This window comes from Myotis myotis, unplaced genomic scaffold, assembly GCF_014108235.1.
Source record: "Myotis myotis isolate mMyoMyo1 unplaced genomic scaffold, mMyoMyo1.p scaffold_m19_p_2, whole genome shotgun sequence".
NCBI classification, from domain to species: Eukaryota; Metazoa; Chordata; class Mammalia; order Chiroptera; family Vespertilionidae; genus Myotis; species Myotis myotis.
Genome location: NW_023416324.1, coordinates 172,870,667 through 172,888,945, shown reverse-complemented (window position 1 = coordinate 172,888,945; position 18,279 = coordinate 172,870,667). Strand labels below are relative to the sequence as shown.

General features: G+C 40.9%; 1 protein-coding gene across 4 annotated transcripts in view; it reads right to left on the bottom strand.

Moving 5' to 3' along the window:
• The window catches only part of DGKG (diacylglycerol kinase gamma), a 206,065-nt gene that overhangs the window by 18,879 nt on the left and 168,907 nt on the right, over window positions 1–18,279 (bottom strand). For all 4 annotated transcript variants that reach the window (XM_036349800.1, XM_036349802.1, XM_036349803.1 and 1 more), the window contains 2 exons: window positions 6,172–6,292; window positions 3,923–3,983 (listed from right to left, as the gene is read on the bottom strand). In XM_036349800.1, the coding sequence (XP_036205693.1) occupies window positions 3,923–3,983; window positions 6,172–6,292 (182 nt within the window). The remainder of the gene's footprint in view (window positions 1–3,922; window positions 3,984–6,171; window positions 6,293–18,279) is intronic.

Genomic DNA, 18,279 nt, shown 5'->3' with positions numbered 1-18,279 from the left:
ACCAGTTTATACTCAGGCCTCACTGGTTGAATGTGCCTGACTCGCCACACCCTTGACAACAATGAATATCATTTTTAAAAGAAAAGCAAATTGTGCTAATTTGGTAAGTGAAACATGGCAGCGCTTTCTCACCATTTTAACTTGAAATTCTTTCTCCTCCTTTTTCTTAATTTGTTATATTAAATATTATTTCATAGGTTTATTAGCCCATGGCATTTCTTCTGTGAATTGTCTGTTCACAGCTGCACTCCTAGTCTTTTCTCCTGCTGGTTTCTAAGAGATCATTATACATTATGAGAATTAACCTGCTCATTGAGATAGCTATTGCAAACATCTTGTCTTTAGCCTTTTAAAGATCTATATTCATTCTTGATTTGTAGAGTCTTAAACTTGTTAATAGTCCAATATGTCATGTTTTCCTCTTTAAAAAGTCCTAGCTCACAGTGTGATGATAGTCACCTATATTTCCCCCCAGCTAGTAACATTTAATTCTTTAATAGAATTAGAGTTTTTTTGTTTTGTTTCTGGAGTATAGAGTTGAGAAGTTGATATATAATGACATTTTTCCAGTCAGGCAATTTTTTGGCTAGTATATGTTAAACAGTTCATTGCCTTTAAATTAGTTTATGGTCTTCCTTTTTTTTTTTCTTCATTAGTTTTATGTACTAGGGTTTCTTAGGGCCTCTTCTGTACAGTTGATTTATCTATACAATATTGTGCCAACTACAGTGGCTTTATAGCTGTTTTAATATCTTGTGGGAAGCCCTTCCTCATAGTTCTTTCATTAAATGCCTTCACTATTGCATTGTTATTTTTTTTTTTAAGTTAAAAAACAATTGCAATAAGATTTTGTTTGGGATCTCTATTTAGAAACAAGTTTCTAAATTCAAACCTTTTAAAAAATATTTGTTAAATCTTTAAGTCTTCATCTATTTTTATATCTCTCATATTATGTAATGTGTTATCTATAATAATAAAAGGGTAATATGCTAATTAGACCATACAGCCGAACGTCCTTCCAGACATCCTTTCGGATGAAGCTGGGGCTGCGAGAGCTGTGCCCCTTGCATGAATTTTGTGCATCAGGCCTCTAGTAATTAAATAAAACCATTACTGCATTTATATTTTTATTGCAACTATTATATATTTTGACATTTTAACAACTATGATCATTGGTTTTCTCTTTTTGAAATTAGGTTTTCAAATATTTGACATGTTTAAAGAACTAGTTTTAGATTTTCCTGTTTTTAGATTATTTAATTTCTATTTTATTTTTATTATTTTCTTCCTTCTGCCTCTCCTATTTTGTTTTATTCTTATAATTTTGGAATTATTCATTACTTTTTCCCCCCTCTTTTGAATGATAGATGTATATGGGTCTCTGAACATAACTCCAAATATGGTTTAAGCTATATTCTATAAGTTTTGAATGAGAGCCTTTATTTTTATTTTTCTAACTCAGTAACGGTGGTTTTAATCTCTTGAATCTACTGTTCTTTAGAAAAATTTAAAATCACTGAATAATTAAATTTTGTTTGCTTATTTATTTAATCTATTATTAATTTCTAGTTTTATTGCTTTGTAGTTAAATAAAATAAACTTTATAATTTCTGTTTCTGAATTTTATATAGATTTTTTGGTAAATTTGTTTATCATCTATTTTAGTAAATATTCTGTGGGTCCTGGAAAAAAATGGAGATATTTAATTTGTTTATAGGCTATCAAGTTATTTTATCCAAGTTTTATGTCACTTATTTATTTATTTTTTAAGGCAAAAACAAATATTTTAAAGCCTCTCAATATTGGTCTTTCTGTCAATTTTTTCTTATCTGTCATTTTTTTCTTCAGAATATATATTGATACTATTTCTCACATTATATATTTTGATTCTATTATTAGATACCTAAAATTTTATGACCATTACATTATATCTCATACTTGACTCTACTTTTTATCGAATAAAAGTGACCTTCTTTATTCTATTTTGTGTTTTTGGCATGTTGGCAAGTTAGTTTGTCTAAATTAATATAATTAACAATAACATTTATTACTTTTAATTTCTCTATGTCTAAAAAAGGATATGACAAATAAGTATATATATATATATCCTTTTGTTTTAGGTATATCTCTTATAAGCATAACATTAAATTTTAATTTCTAATCCCCTTTTGTTAGGAGATTTTAACATATATTTTTTGTCATTATTGATATAGTCTCAACCTCTTTCATCATACTTCAAAAAAATTGTTAATGTTTGCTTATTATTTGCTTTCTGTTTTTGCTACATTGATAAGGTTCATAAATTTTAAATTCTCCCAGATTTGAAAAGTGTGTGCCCTGTTTTTAGTTTCACTAAAGGATTATTTAGTTATTAAAATTTTCTTCTGAGAAACTCTTTTAAATTGCCAAAATGAAAAAATACAATGAAAAATTTAACATATCTTTATTATTCCTTCAACAATGTCTCCTAAATGCTTTCAGCATTGTTTAATAGAACTTTAGGTTTGGGATCCATGTTACTAATGCTTCCATTATGTATATTCTCTTGCAAAGAATGATCCATTTGCATTTATTTGTATAACTGTATTTAACAGTTTTTTAAAACTTCATTTTAATTTAACTGGCTTCAGTTTTTATCAAAAGTTCTTTTGTGCTGTGATGCATGAAATCTCATGAAAACCCTTTTTCTAGTGGAAGACCACTTGATGTTCCGAAGGGCTCAAAACATCAGGTTAGTGAGGCATCTGAATACTTACCAGAGTGAGAAAGCTTAGAAATACTACTTTTGTCTTCTGAGATTTGTCTCGTGATAGTATAGAGCAGTGATGGCGAACCTTTTGAGCTCAGCGTGTCAGCATTTTGAAAAACCCTAACTTAACTCTGGTGCTGTGTCACATACAGAAATTTTTTGATATTGGCAACCATAGTAAAACAAAGATTTATATTTTTGATATTTATTTTATATATTTAAATGCCATTTAACAAAGAAAAATAAACCAAAAAAATGAGTTCACGTGTCACCTCTGACACGCGTGTCATAGGTTCACCATCACTGGTATAGAGAATATTATTAATGTAATATCTCATGAAGACCATGGGTCCCAAACACCAAGACAGTGGTTTCTCTTCACCATAGAGTCTCCAGCGGGGTTTCAGCAGAGAAGAAACTATGAGAAAGGCTGCCTGTTTCCTATAGCTAAGGGGAGCGTTAACATAATATAAAGGGAATGAAGATGTCCTCTTTGTTTTTGTTTGTTCAGTTGTTCAGTCCTTTGTCCACTGTTCAACAAACATTATTACGCAACTATTAGAAAACCAGGCACAGTGTGAAGTGCTAGGTGAACACCATAAACAGATAACTCATGTGGTTACTCTTTCAGTGGAGTTCTCATACAGGTCCTCAAGGCTGTGGTGAACTCATGATGAGTGTGTCCATGCACTGTGGAAATCCGCCCCCTCTCCCCGCCCCCCCCCTCCCCCGCCGCCGCCCCAGGAGCTCCCGTGGGTGACTTGTTGGAAGTTCTAGGTTAAGTGTGCAGATTTGACTTCAACATAAAGAAGCACTTTCTAACAATTAGACTTGTTCATCAGCAGAACAGTCTTTCTTTTGATGTGGTAAATTCCCTGCCACTGGAATGATTCAAGTTGAGGCTCTCCAGGATAGTATAAACGAAGTCTCAGAAGAATCGTGAGCTTTCATTCGTGAGTTTTGGAACTGATGCCTCACAAGTGCCTGAAACATAGCAGGTATTCAATAAAAGCTTGGCAGGTAAATGAATGAATGGATGAACAAAGTGAAAGAGAGGATGATTTCTCAAAGCCTGTGCAACTCTGAGATTCAGTGATTTCATATTAGGTCAGTGCTCCCAAAAGACCCAAAATAAAGCTTCTCATCCTCACCTCAAAGACCAGGAAAACTTACCATGCAAGGTGGCTGCATCCAGGGCTCTCCATCCACTTGCATCGGCAGCAGCTTGTTTGTCCTGGAACCCCGGAGAACCAAGATAACACAGTGAGCTTCTTAGAGTCAGAGAATCAGGGTTGTCCCCACCAGGGAAACTGAAGTGGGAAGTCCTTATCTGCTCACATAGGAGTGGTTCTCTAAGACTGTCTTGGGGAAGGGGGGTTATTAAAAAAAATTCCCAGGCCCACGTCAAGGATATTGACTTTCCAGGTCCAGGAGATGGCATTTTGATGAGTACTATGGGTGATTTTGTTGTTTTGGTCTTCAGACCCTACTTTGAGAAACACTGCCCTGGGTGAGCAGTGAAGTCCACAGAAGCCTGGGAAACAGTGGCTAACAAGCATGGCAGCATAACTGCTGAACAGACCCTCAAACAATCAGGCAGAGGGCCTGCAGATGGTGCCAAAAACTTCACTGAAATGGGAAAAGGCCTGGTTTCTATGCTGAGTGAGAAGTGGCATTGTGTCAATGATATAATGTCTCCAACTGGTACAAGGTACAGCTCAGATGTGAGTGTGTCTTGTCTTGCCTCTGATCCTAACCATGCCTTCTTTTATCTGGTTGCATGAACTGTGGACCAGGCTTAGCTTGGAAATGGGGTCATTGGGAACATTGTCCCCATTGGTAGGAAGAGAGGAGAGGAGACAGTGTTGCTTTTTTGTTTGGGACAAAGCTTCTCTGGCAAGTGGATTGTCAAAAGGAGAGAGACGAGGTCTTCGATCTTTCTTCTGTTAAAGAGTTGTGAATTCATACTACCTCACCTTTGGGAGAAAAGGCAGGTCCTCCCAGAGGTCTCTGGTCTGGGTGAGCAGGGAACAGTTGCTACCCACTGGACAGGAAGCCTCACCTGACAACTGCCCTGTTTTTGAAACTAAAAAATGTGGGAGGCAAGTTGTGTTTTAATTTGATCATTCTCTGACTGACCCTGGGGATATTTAAAACAACAACAAGAACAACAATAAACCTAATAGTCAAACAAGTAATAAGAGGAGAGAGTGGATTTTTGTTTTGGGGACTGAAGGGAGAATCTGGAAAATGCCCAGGAGGATGGAGCTCCTGGCTCACCCACTCTGTTTCTATCTCAAAATAGTCTACTGAATATAAAGAGAAATTCCTCCTCCTTTTACATGGATTTTTAAAAGTTCTTCCAGGATTAAGATGTTACATTCTTTGTGGTCTACATAAGTTATAGCTTAGATGTGCTGATTGGACCTACCCAATACTAGAGTCATGGTGACTGGACAGGGAAGGAAGAGATTTATCTGGAAAGCAGAGGACCCAGCACAGCAACAGCCCAGAGAGAAAAAGGAGCAAAGCTTTGGGGAAATAACAGAAAAGACAGAGAAGACACAGGGACAGAATGAAGAAAAGAGGTTTGTGAGATAGACCTTTAGCTAAGAGACATCAAGGAATAATTTCAGGGGGCCATTCGGAGGCATGCAGGGAGTGTCAAGAGCAGGGTTTCCATAAATGTGCTCTGAGGACACTTGCCCAAGAGGTTCTTGGAGACAAGGATTCCGTGGTCAAATATCTTTGGGAAACCTGCATGCTGTGGTCCCCTAGAGGAGGTCCCCAAGGCACACTAATAAATTTTATCTGCAGAAATTGAATGGAAAAAGGAAAGGAACAAAGACTTCTGAAATAACCAGGTGAAGAAGAATTGATTAGTTGCACTGATTAAACAGAAGCAATCCAAATCACAGGATCCTCTCCTTTAGACTCCTTCTCTTCCAGGCACCTGCAGTGGCTGACCTGATGGTCCATACCCTGAAGAACCATCATCCTCTTAGTCAATTATAATGGGTTTCCTGATGTTGATGGTTTAGCTCTACAAAGGTGTATAGAAAATAGTGTTTCTAAGGCCACTATCCAAGAAAGAGCAGAGCAGAAAGCCTGCTTTTTGTCAGTGTGCCCTCCAACATACAGCTAACATTTTAATTTGTAAATATAAAAAGGCAAGGAGTCTTATACTCCTGCTTAGAGAATTTCATCAATTAATTCTAAGACAACAGCAAATTGGTTGTGGTGGACCCTCTAGTTTATGTCCTGGGTGACTGCATTATATCTACTTTGGGAAATGGTCTCCAAAGAAAGACATTCTTTATAAATGTTATCAAGCTTCTGCCCCCCACCCCCCATGCTTCCTGCACTTAAATCTAGGAACAAATAGGGAAACTTAGAGGAGGCTGGGTAATGTGGAAGCATACCTGATGGTGACAGAGGAGCACTGGGCCAGCCTCCTGCCCGCACTCTTCAGGCCAGTGTAGATCTGCCCCATTTCCATGGCTCCCTCTAGTCCCACCACTTCAAGAAGCTGGTCACTGAGGTCTGCAGAGTGAGAAAAGCACAAGCAATACATATACATCTCTGTGTTCCTCAGGCAGGTTTTGGCCAACCCAGATCTGTCAATATATCTTCATCTCCCACCAAACAGCATTTTCATACTCATTCTGAATAGAATATTTCTTCAAAGGCCATTAAATGTACCTTTTCATGAACAGAAACCCAGTTCTAGTGAAAAAAGGTGTTGATGTGGAGTAACATTAAAGATGAACTGGGCTATTTCTGCAGTTATTTTCAAGCAAAAAGACATTGGATTGGGATTAATATAGGAAGGAATGTTGATGAAGACCATTATTCATAGCTGGATCAAGTTTCTCTTCTCTGAATGTCTGAATAACATCTTGGCCCTACTGATGGTGACTGATGGTTAATTAACCTCAATTTTGGCCTATGGTAAGCCAGTGGTGAGCCAACCTCCTTGGACATCCTTGGGGAAATCAGTGACCTCTTTCAGGACACCAGGTGCCTAATCTGAGCCAAGGAAAAGAATATTTTACCTACACCAGATTATTCTGGGTCCACAGTAGAAAAAGAGGAACAGAAAATATTAGTGTCAGGCTCAGAGTCACATAATATCGATGACCTCCCACAGTGGCAGTAACTTCTGATTTGACACCTGGAAGAGGTCCTTTTTTCAAGTTCCTGAGGCTTAGATTGTGCCTGCCCAATTTATTGTGAAAGCAATGGAAGTCTTAAGATTTGATGTTGGGCCCAAGTCTCACTTTTACAACACAACTTTTATTTATTTAAAACAAAAACAAAATAAAAATGCAGACTCTTTAAAAGCTTCCATTCTTTTGCCTACTACAGCAAAGGCACCTTTTTCATAGGTTGTAGCTAATCACTAACATCCTGTTAATATCCACAAACTAAAAAATGGTGTCTATGCTAATTTTTTTATTTACTTAACAGATGGCTTCTGTCTTCTAAGGAACCTCCTGATATATTGCAATAATGTTTATTAGCATTGGCAAGCAGATATTTGGGTTTGTTTTTACTTTTGTTTTGTTTAAAAGACTATTGTTTAAAAAACATTCTCTTAAAGGATGTATTTGTAGTGAAGACAGTTAAACAAACCATTGCGCTGACCAAAAATGTGTCAACATTGCTAATGTCTAACCTACTGGTAATCATTGATGAATACCAACTGCCAACAGATACACAAATTGCTTTAGTCTTTCTGTAACAGGTATATAGCGTCCCCCTCTACATTCATGGCACTCCCATTCTCCTCTGGTATCTCTCTCTCTCTCTCTCTCTCTCTCTCTCTCTCTCTCTCTCTCTCTCTCTCTCTCCTATGAAAAGATACTATCTCCTTAAAGTCTCCATCTCATTTGGACTTGGGACAAGAAGTCATGAAGGGCAATGTTTGCTTAGGCGAATGCTTCAGGCTCTCTTAAGGAGTTTACTTCCAATAAACAACACATGTCTAAACCTCTAGTCACTTAATTAGTTCCCTTCTTACCAAAGAGCATTAAATAACCATTGGTAATCTTAGCTTACTGTGTCATTTTAACAGTGTCAGTGAAATCAACATGGGTTATGAGAGAGAGAGAGAGAGAGAGAGAGAGAGAGAGAGAGAGAGAGAGAGATTAGAGAGAGAGAGAGAGAGAGAGAGAGAGGAGGAGGAGGAGGAGGAGGAGGAGGAGGAGGAAGAAGAAGAGGAGGAGAAGGAAAAGGAGGGAGGAGAGAAGTATATACAGATATACAGTGTGAAGAGGGTGGAGGAGTTATATTGGGGTAGAAGAAAGGAATAGAAGAACTTTTTAAAATTTTTCTAGTGGCAGAGGGACAGATATCTTATAAAATGTTGTTCTTTGTACCAGGCTTTGGTATCTGACAGAGCTGTGGGATAGTTCAATGTTTTTCCCTCCTTGAAACATTCCCTGGTAACAAGATGTTCTAAGAAGCAGAGGACTTAATGGACTCAAGTGTTTCAGTTTTTACAATGTCTTGGTCTTTTAACAAATTTTCCTGTTGAATGGCTTTAACTCTAGAGTTGTTATCACTTCCCACACATTACCTTACAGTTATCACTTCCCACACATTACCTTGCTTCTTGGCTCTAGAAGAGAAGTAATGAAGGCTGATCTCATCAGCGTGGTGGGTGTGTGGGGGGCAGGGGCTTGCACAAATGTGGAACTGAGGAGATAAATGTAGGAGCTAGGCTCTCAGTACACTTTTTGCCATTCTGCTTTTGAATTTGTATTCTGAATCTTCCCTAGCACAGAGGGGCTAGGATGACTCCTATCTACCACTGAAGGAAAGCTGACTGCTCTTCTATCTCTTTACCATTTCTTAACTGATTTTTCTTACAATTTCCTAGAATGGCTACCAGGAAGTTCTGAGGTAAAGAAACCTATTTATCTCTGTTTCCCAAAACATATGGGACCACAAGGCTATTCTTTTGTGTGATGCCTATGAACAGTCTATGGTAGTTTTCTTAGGAACACACTTTGGAAATACTGGCATCACTGAATTCCCTTTACTGTTGCTAGCACAGAGATACTTACACCCAAATTAAATTTGCTTTTAAAATGAAACAGAATGAAAATCAATGTCCAGGCACACAGAACAATTAAATGTTTAGAACTTAGAACCCAAGATCAGGACATCTGGTATACCAGGTGTCTGTTTTACCTTAGGTACCAATGATTCAGAGTGTGGTTTTAGCAATACACATCGGCTCCATATTGTCTTTATACTTACCAACTCATTAGTATTTAAGATGAAATGTCTATGCACCTTAGTAAAACAGGAATTAACTTACTTACTCATTTATTCATTCAACAGTTACTGAGTAGCAACCAAGTATCAGGCACTCTGTTAAGAAGTGGGGTACAAAATATTTTAGTTTGGAAGGATTTTTTTTTTAGCCAAGAGGGAGAAAAGTGTTAGGTATAGAAAACGCTGTCCTTGAACTATAGAAGTAAGGAAGCCTGAGTAGCTGATTCTGACTGGTCAAGGTTGGAAGGAAGGTGTCAGGGGCATTTAAGGAAGGTCTTGAAGGATGACTACCAAGGCAATTTGCTGGATTAAGAAAGAGGAAAAACATTCCAGGGACAGGGATGATCATAATGTAGAATTGGATAATCACAGGATGAAGAGAGAAATTCATTTAGCAATAAACCCACTTGGCAGTTTTACTGGAGAATATAAAAAACTAGAGGGCTGGTGCCTGGATTTGCGCAGGGAGGGTCCCACAGCCTGGCTTGGGCCCTCCCACAACCCAGGACCCCTAGGGGGATGTAGCAGTGCGCCAAGCTGCAAGGCAGCCAGGGAGGAGCCCAAGCCAGGCCGGGTGCCGCTCGAGCTCATCTCAGTGCTGCTGTGGAGTTGGGAGAGGCTCCCCCCGCTGCAGCTGCACTTGCTAGCCATGAGCCTGCCTTCTGGCTGAGTGGTGCTCCCCCTGTGAGAGCTCACAGGGGGCAGCTCCTGTGTGTGTCATAGCGACTGGTCGACTGGTTGTTCCAGTTATTTGGTTGTAACGGTCGCTTAGGCTTTCATATATATAGATATTTATACCGAAGGAGAAGTACTGTCCAGAGGTTTTAAAAATATATATTTTTATTGATTTCAGAGAGGAAAGGAGAGGGAGAGAGAGATAGAAACGTCAATGATGAGAATCACTGATCAGCTGCCTCCTGCACACCCCCTAGGGACCAAACTCGCAACCCATGCATGGAAATGAACCTCTCTGCCTCCTGGTTCACAGGTCAACGCTCAACCACTGAGCCACACTGACCAGGCAAGAGATTTTTTTTGACAAAACTATAAAAAAAGGGTCTGTGGGCTGGGCACAAGCTTGTAGTGACCATAGAGCGAAGCCTCTCAGCTCTGTTCTTGGTTACAAAGCCTTACGTAGTGCTTGAGTGCAATGAACAATTAATATGCACTCTCTGAGAAAGAAAAATGGTGAACAGGGAAATGGAAAGGGGAAAATGTGGAAGCAAAGGAGGGACAGTAAGGACCATAACATTTCTGATTTGTCCCACTTGATTCAGTCTCCAGTATGCAACTTTATAAATGCAAATCTGCTTGTGTTGTGCCCACACCCCAAATCCTTCAGTCATAACCACAAGTACTGTGAAGAGAAGATGAAATGTGCAATTTTTCACACCTGTGATGAGTGGAAGCTGGCAGAAAACTTGTTGGGAAGAAACTTTCATACAGCTGATTCATTCATTTTGTTCTTGATACTGATCACAAGAAATCATTGACAGAATCTAAGTTCATACAAATGTGAACACTGTAGCATCAATTGTAACACAGACATACCTTGTTTTATTGTGCTTTGCTTTATTGCCTTATTTTACAAATCGAAGGCAAGACCCTCCACCAACAAAAAGATTGCACTTGCTTTATTGCAATACTTGCTTTACTTTGGCTGTCTGGAACTTAACCCACCATATCTCCGAGGTATGCCCGTAGTGAAATCTTCTCTCCCCTATTCCTATTTGTATGAAAATAGTTAAATCAATTATATGGTATCCATATGATAGAATTTTATGCTGCCATTAAAATATTTACAAAATTTCAAAAACATTAAACATGTATGTTATAATGTTAAGTGCGAAGGAGGGATATGAACTTACTTATAGAGCCTGCTCTCACCTATGTAAGAATATGCATAGAAGAAAAGGACAAATTACCCTGAAGTTGTAACAGTGGTGAGTTCTGGGTAATTAGATTAAAGGGGATTGTTATTTTCTGCTTTATGCATTTCTAGGTGTTTCATATTTTCTATAAGTATGATCAATGTTATAATTTAAAAGTCCTTAAGAGAAAACCTATCAACCACTCTTCATACTTGTATAGATGATGTAAATTTCCTGGCTCGATGCCCAAGGCCCATTCCCAACTGGCAAGAGGCTGCCTGTGCAGTTTATTTCCTGACATTGTAGGGTTAGGTACCAGCTCCAGACATACACAACAGCATGGAATTCCCCAGGTAAACCCTTCCGTCTCCCTCCTTGTGCCACTACATATGCTGTTCCCCTGCTTGAAATGCCCTCTTCCACTTTTTACTGTCCATCAAAACTCAGTTCAAGTGCCATTAACTTCAAGAAACGTCCTTGGACTTCCATGCCTGCAGTTTGATTTAGGTACTTCTCCTTAAACTTCCCCAGGTAGATATGGTCAAAGAAAGAACAAGGGGTTGAATGTATTGTTGCAGGAATTACTGGGCCTGGTTTGAATAGGGAAAGAGGTGAAGGGCTGGATGGAAAGGGAGAAGGCCAGTAAGAGACTTGATGAGTTCAAGGACCAGGTATTCTGAGCCGGTGGGAGAAAGAGGGTTGGAAAGAGGTGTTGTGAGCAGAGTAGCTCCGGTGCATGACAAGTTCCACCTGTGGCCCCAGTAGTGGGTAGCCGAAGTAGAAGGTGGTGATGAGGATTGGAGTCAAGGAGAAGTAAGGCAAGTTTGGTAGTTCCTAAACTTTGCTGCCTGTTAGAGTTACAGGTCCTCAAATAATGTTGTTTTGGCCAACCTCATTTCATTGTAATGCTGATGAAATGCCATAGGAACTTAACTCTTGTTTATATCAGTTTGCCTATGGTAAAACTGGTTTCATAGTACGTCATTTTGCTTAAAGTGGCAGAACCTATCGAATATGTTAAGTGAGGACTTGCTGTACCTGGAGAGTTTTTACAAATAATGATGCCTAGCTTGCACCAGTTAAATCAGAATGAGCTAGATATCACTCTTTATTTTTTAAGATTACAGAATGGAGCACTGTTTCGGAACCACTAGGCTAGGTTTTTGGATGGGTCATCCCCCCATAGGCCAGTGGTTTCCACAGTGTGGTCTCAGAGCAGCCGCAGCAGCGTCACCTGGGAACTTGTTAGAAACGTAAATCCTCAGGCCCCACCCCAGACCCATTGAGCCAGAAACTCTGGGTTGTGCCCAATACTCTGTGTTCTAACAAGCCCTCTAGAAGATTCTCGGGCGCACTCACGTTTGATAACTTGAGCTCTAGGCAATAAAACTGCCCCAACACATGCAGGAGTTGGAGTGAAAAGGAATATCAACAAGTTACTTCCTGATTGTTTTCATCTAGAGCTTCTTCACTTGAAAATTTGGAATTAGGAATAATGATATTAATCTCAAATTTGGGTATGAGATTAAATGTCAAAGTTGTATGTGAAAGAGTGGACATTAAAAATATATTAGTTTCACTTTCCTTTTCTGCCACATTCATCCTGCCAACTGTCAACAATCTCTAATTGTCTATCTACCTTCTTAGAGCTGCATACAAGAGTCCCCAGACAAAAATATTTGGGCTAAAACATACAAAAAAAATCTTCCATGTTTCTCATACTTTCTTACATCCATGGAGAGGCTGCAAATCCAGGTGAGCTTTCGATTAACTGGGCATCCTGCTTAGTCTGGTTTTCCCTCCTTTAATCTCCTTCCAGATTCTGTTCATTTGCCTACTTCTTTGATCTCAGCAGCCCGATTTTGCTTTTATTTTTTTAGTTCTTCCCACTGTCAGGAGGAGGGGTTGGATCTCAAAACCGACAGGTAAAGCTGGCAGAGCTCTCATATTTAAGGGGCACATCTGACCTGTCTACTCTCCCCTTAAGACCCTTGGGTGGCTTTGGAAGTCCAAGGAACAATGTCTTAGTTTCTTAGCTAAGAGTGCAAGATCATTTGCTATCTGGCCCTGTGCCATGCACAGCTATCCCTCTGACTGGAGAATTCCCCTTTTCTCTCCTGGGATACCCCAGGCAATATGCTTCTTCCTTTTCCTGTGCTTAGATGGTAGGTCTCACCATGACAATTTTTCTGGTCATCTAACTCTCCCAAATCCACTGAGAGCTGCAGGCAGGGCTGTTCTCTTATTTTATTTCTTTGCATCCATAGCAACTAGCTCGACCCTTGGCATATAAAAGACTCCCAATATATTTTTGTTGAATAAACTGAATAAGTTTAGTGCCAAAGACCTTGACAGATTTGGTTTGAAAGAGGAAAAAGGTAATGGTTAATAATCAATAATGATGATGATAATAATAATGACTACTTGCCTTGATTGAACTGGGTAATAGGCTTTCCATGAATTAGCTCATTTAATCTGCATATAATATGATGATTACCCAGTCTGGTTTTTGCCTCCTTTAATGCATGATGTTTATGATCATTCTTATCTTGGATGCTGGATCACGTTAATGAAAATTCAGTCATTTAAGATACAAAGGAAACACAAGATATATAGGTGTCATGATCTGGGCTCCTCACTTGTGGTGACCTCGGGAAATGTGGGAGATCCTTAGCCTAATAGGATGCCTTCCTATCCTCAATCCCACTTCCACCGCATTTCCCCCGCCCCGCTATGCACTCTGGGATTTAGGTCTGAGGCCTGCAATGGCCCACTAGGAAATCTAGCAACTCTCAATGGAGGTATTGAAATCTTGCCTATGTGATGGCACCAGAGAGTTTCTGAACCATCCCACCACGGTGTTGAGGAAGCCTGCCATCTACCCTCGGGTAGTTGTGTCATATAATAAAATCTGTGGGCACAGTCCCTTTACCTGGGTTACAGCAGCACAGGTGAACTGAGATGCTAGGTGTCATTTCTTTAGGCTGGAGTCATATCAACTCAGTGGATAACACTAATTAGCTAATGCTGATCTGGAGCTCTTACTGGTAGGGGTATGTGCCTGATTAATTAGAAATGCAAAAGAAAAATTATCACCACTTGTTAAATGGCCTCTGATAGACAAATATGGAATCATATGGGTAAAGGAAAATGCTGAGAAACTCTGCACATGTTCTTCAGTTTGGGGCTAACAGCTTAATTGCTGTGTCCATATAGGGTAGGTTGCTTTCTCTGAGTCTGTCTGTAGGCCTGCCATAACAAAATCCCACAGGCTGGGTGGCTTAAAAAACACAAATTTATATTCTCCCAGTTCTGCTGGCTGGGAGGCCAAGAACAAAGTGCAGGCAGGATTTCTCTGAGGCCTCTCTCCTTGGTTTGCAGATGGCCACCCCCTTGCTGCCTCTTCTTATGGTCTTTCCTCTGTGAATGCAAATTTGCAAATTCCTGGTGTGTCCATGTGCCCAAATTTCTTCTTCTTATTTTTTGTTTTGTTTAATCCCTTCACCTGTTTCACTCTGCCCTCCACTCCCTTCCCCTCTGACAGCTGTCAGTCTGTTCTCTGTATCTGAATCTGTTTCTATTTTGTTCGTTTGCTTATTTTGTTTATTAGATTCCACATATACATGAAACCATATTGTATTTGCCTTTCTCTGACTGGCTTATTTCACTTAGCTTAGTACTCTTCAGGTCCATCCATGTTGTTGCAAAAGGTAAGATTTCCTTCTTCTTTATTTTTTTTTTTGTAACAGCCAAGTAGTATTCCAGTGTGTTACCACAGCTTTTGTATCCACTTATCTACTGATGAGCACTTAGGTGCTTCCAAATTGTGGCTATTGTAAATAATGCTGTTATGAACATAGGGGTGCATATATTCTTTCTAATCAGTGTTTCTAATTGGGTTTCTTCAGATATATCCTGAGAAGTGGAATCACTGGGTCATAAGGCAGCCCCATTTTTAATTTTTGAGGAAACTCCATACTGTTTCCCACAGTAGCTACACCAGACTGCACTCCCACCAACAGTGTACGAAGGTTCCTTTTTCTCCACATCCTTGCCAGCACTGATTGATTTATTGATGATAGCCATTGTAACAGGTGTGAGGTGATATCTTCTTGTGGTTTTAATTTGCATCTTTCTGATGATTAGAGAGATGTTTGTATGGAAAAAATATATGATACAAGAATAAATAATAATGCAAGAATAAACTCTGTTCTGTATACTCACAACTGCAAACCTACTTTTGCCCACCCCTTTGTAAATTTTTTTGGGAACAAAATTTCCCTCATGATCGGGACAATAATAAAACTTACTTTGTGGATTATTTTGAGGGCAAAAACAGTTACAGAATGTGAGGCTGTTTTGTAAATAGCAACAGTAATGGCCTTATTACTGTGCTACTTAGTAGAAGCTGACATGCACTGGGGTTGTGTGGGACCGTCTTACTCTCCTCAGAAAGGAAGAATGCAAGCCCAGCTGTGCCTTGTGGTGGGGCCAGGTTCAGTCCCCACAGTCTAGACAGGTGAGTGTAGCTGGCAGGCCTCTCTCAGACTTGGCCTGCCGAGACTGTGGCAGGCGTCACCTCAGCCTCATCTCCCGACTCCTAATTCCCATGGAGATGGGCCACGTGCCCTTGGCCGGCGGCTCAGCACCCAAAGCCCAACAAAGCCATGCACTGATCAGCCCTGTCTAAGATTCCCACTGGGTCTGGATTGTATAAATGAAAGGCTGCTCCCAGCTTTAGAGCTTCAAAGTTGGCTTAGGAGCATGGTAGCCTGAAAATAGCCTGAGGGTAGGGAGATGGAAAGAACTCCAAAAGACCGTTTCCTGACCTTCTGAAGGGGAGGGGTCATTGCAGTTTCCTTGGGCACAAAAGGTGAGCAAGAAAGGAAGGCTGTAATTGGCCAAAGAGGATCCCCAGCCCCCATGTTCCCACCTGACCTCTCAGAGCACCAGGCCCTCAGGTATCCCACCCATAACTAACCTGAAGAATAGTCTCTGACCAGTGCTTTCCCTAGAAAGCTTAACTCAGACACAGGATAGAGGCAGACAGCCCCTGGCCAGCCAACTACACAGCAAGAGGGCTCATTCCCTGGCATTCTGTAAACACAACATAAAGAACTGCTCCTGAGACAGGCTATGCGTTTAGACTGTGGGCTTGGGACAGACTTGGGTCTGAATCCTATTACTTGGCACTCACTAGTCTTATTTCCTTGGAAGAAGTTACTTAACTTCTCTGAGTCTGTCTCTTATCTGGAAAATATAGATACAAAAGCTCACTGGCAGGGTTGTTGTGAGGCTCAAAAGTGATGCCATCAACTGCCCTGCACAGAGAGTACACACAGGCCCTCAAGAAACAGTTGCTGTGATTGTGATGTAAATTTTCTTAGGAAGGGACTTCCTCAGGAAATTCTGATTTTGCTACACAGTAAGTGCATGGCCTTCTGCAGTTGGTTATTAATGTAACTCAGTGAAGTTAGTGCAGGAGGAGGAAGTGGAGTTGTAGGAGATGAAAGGATGATGTCTAGGGGAAGAGAGGGAGGGGGAAGAATAGAGTGCCATGGAAAAGAGGGGCAGGGATTCCATGAAGGGCAGAGATACTGTAACCTTGAGATTTTAGGGTAACTGCCACTCCTGGTGAGTAAAATATCCCTAGTTCTACTTACTTTACTCAAAAGCAGGGAGGATACTCAGCTTTTTATTTGGAAATGAGCTCCTTTTCTTCTCTTGTGGGTGCAACACAATCCCACAAGGATCAGACCTTTTCTTGTTCCTGGGCTGAGCAAGGAAGGAGCAGGCATGGATTTGAAGATCTCTCAGGCATGGATTTGACAGCCCTGGTCCAAGTGGGCACCCCTTCTGAGGGAAGTTGCTTTTGTGCCCTCCCCTCATTACCCTGGCTTTTAGGTTTCTTCTGCTCCCAGGGGTCTGTGAAGCCACATCAGGGCATAGACATGGTCTTGGACTCTGGATAATCCAGATGGAAGTGGGCAGAAAGGAGAACCAGCAAGAGCCCCTGCTTTCTGAAGAGGTGAGAGGATGCAAGGTCAAGGGAGAGGGAATATGTCAGCCCAGCAGGTAGGGGCAGGGATTTCGGTCTCTGCTCTGGCTATCTAGTTTTGTGACCTTAAGCAAGTTGCATCCCCCTTCAGGGCCTCCATTTTCCCATATTGGGATGGGGAGCATTTTATCCTTGAGGTCTGTCTGAGCTCCTCCAACAAGGGCAGTGGAGGCTGGATTTCCTGAGTGTCTGGGTCAAGAGCAAGTTGGCAGCAGTCCTCGCCGTTCCTAACAATACTCAGAAGACAGAACGTTCAGTACAACCCTACACTGAGAGAGTGCTGGCTCACAATGACTATTGTGTTGGTTCCTGAAAGCCAGCTTGAGCAGAGGGGCAGGGATCCTCCATTCTGCATGGTTCTCTCTTCCTGGGTGAGGCAGGGTTCTGGTGAAGGCTCTGTACATTGGGGAGCGGACTCCCAAACCTCTTTATGCTAAGGTCAGGGGAGAAGCAGTGTGCAGGGAGTGTGTGGTGGGGAATTTCTCAGGAAGACAGGATCCCTTGGAAATGGCTCTGAAATCAAGGTCTGATATTGTCATGCCTCTAATGAAAACCAAGGGTGAGAATGTCTTGTACGGCCTGGGAGACAGTAGAGCTACAGGGAATCTTGACCTGGTGGTTCCAATGAGGTGTGAAGAGAATGACTATTACTGGGCACAGACTCTAGGCCAGGCCTCAAGCTTTACAAAGGTTGAAGCTTTTAATCCTTTGGCAGTTCTGTCACAGGTAGAAACTATTATCCCAATATTAAAAAAACAAAAACAGCAGCAACAACCTCCTTGAAGCTCAGGGAAGTGGAGGAACTTACCTAATATCATAACGCTGGCAAGTGGGAAAGCTGGAGTTCTAATCTCACTGACTCCAAAAATAAGCTCAGAATGAAGGACTCAAGGCAGAGACAAACTCTCTTCAAGTGATAGGGTGTCTGAAGCCGGGGAAGTGAGCTTGGTGTGGGGTGAACCTCGTCACAACTCCTCTCAGGATTCTTGGTAACACAATCCTATTAAGTGGAATGTGGGGTATTATCAGGTGTTCCTTTGCTCACTTAGCTCAAGAAGCTTCAATTTCAGGCATAGTGTATGTAACAAAATCAATCCGTGGTGAGGTTTTGTAGTTCAGCTCAAACCGGATTCTCAGGCATGAGACACGTAAGGCCCACAGCAGAGATCTACACTGACCATGCGCATTCCAGCTTGGAGAGATGTGCACACCACCCACCTGCCTCAGAAAGGCAAAGCCAGAGGCGAGTTGCAATCAGGAGGGGTTTTTTCTGGGTGTGGGGTCAGGATCAGCTAGAAATGGGGAGGCGGGGGGAG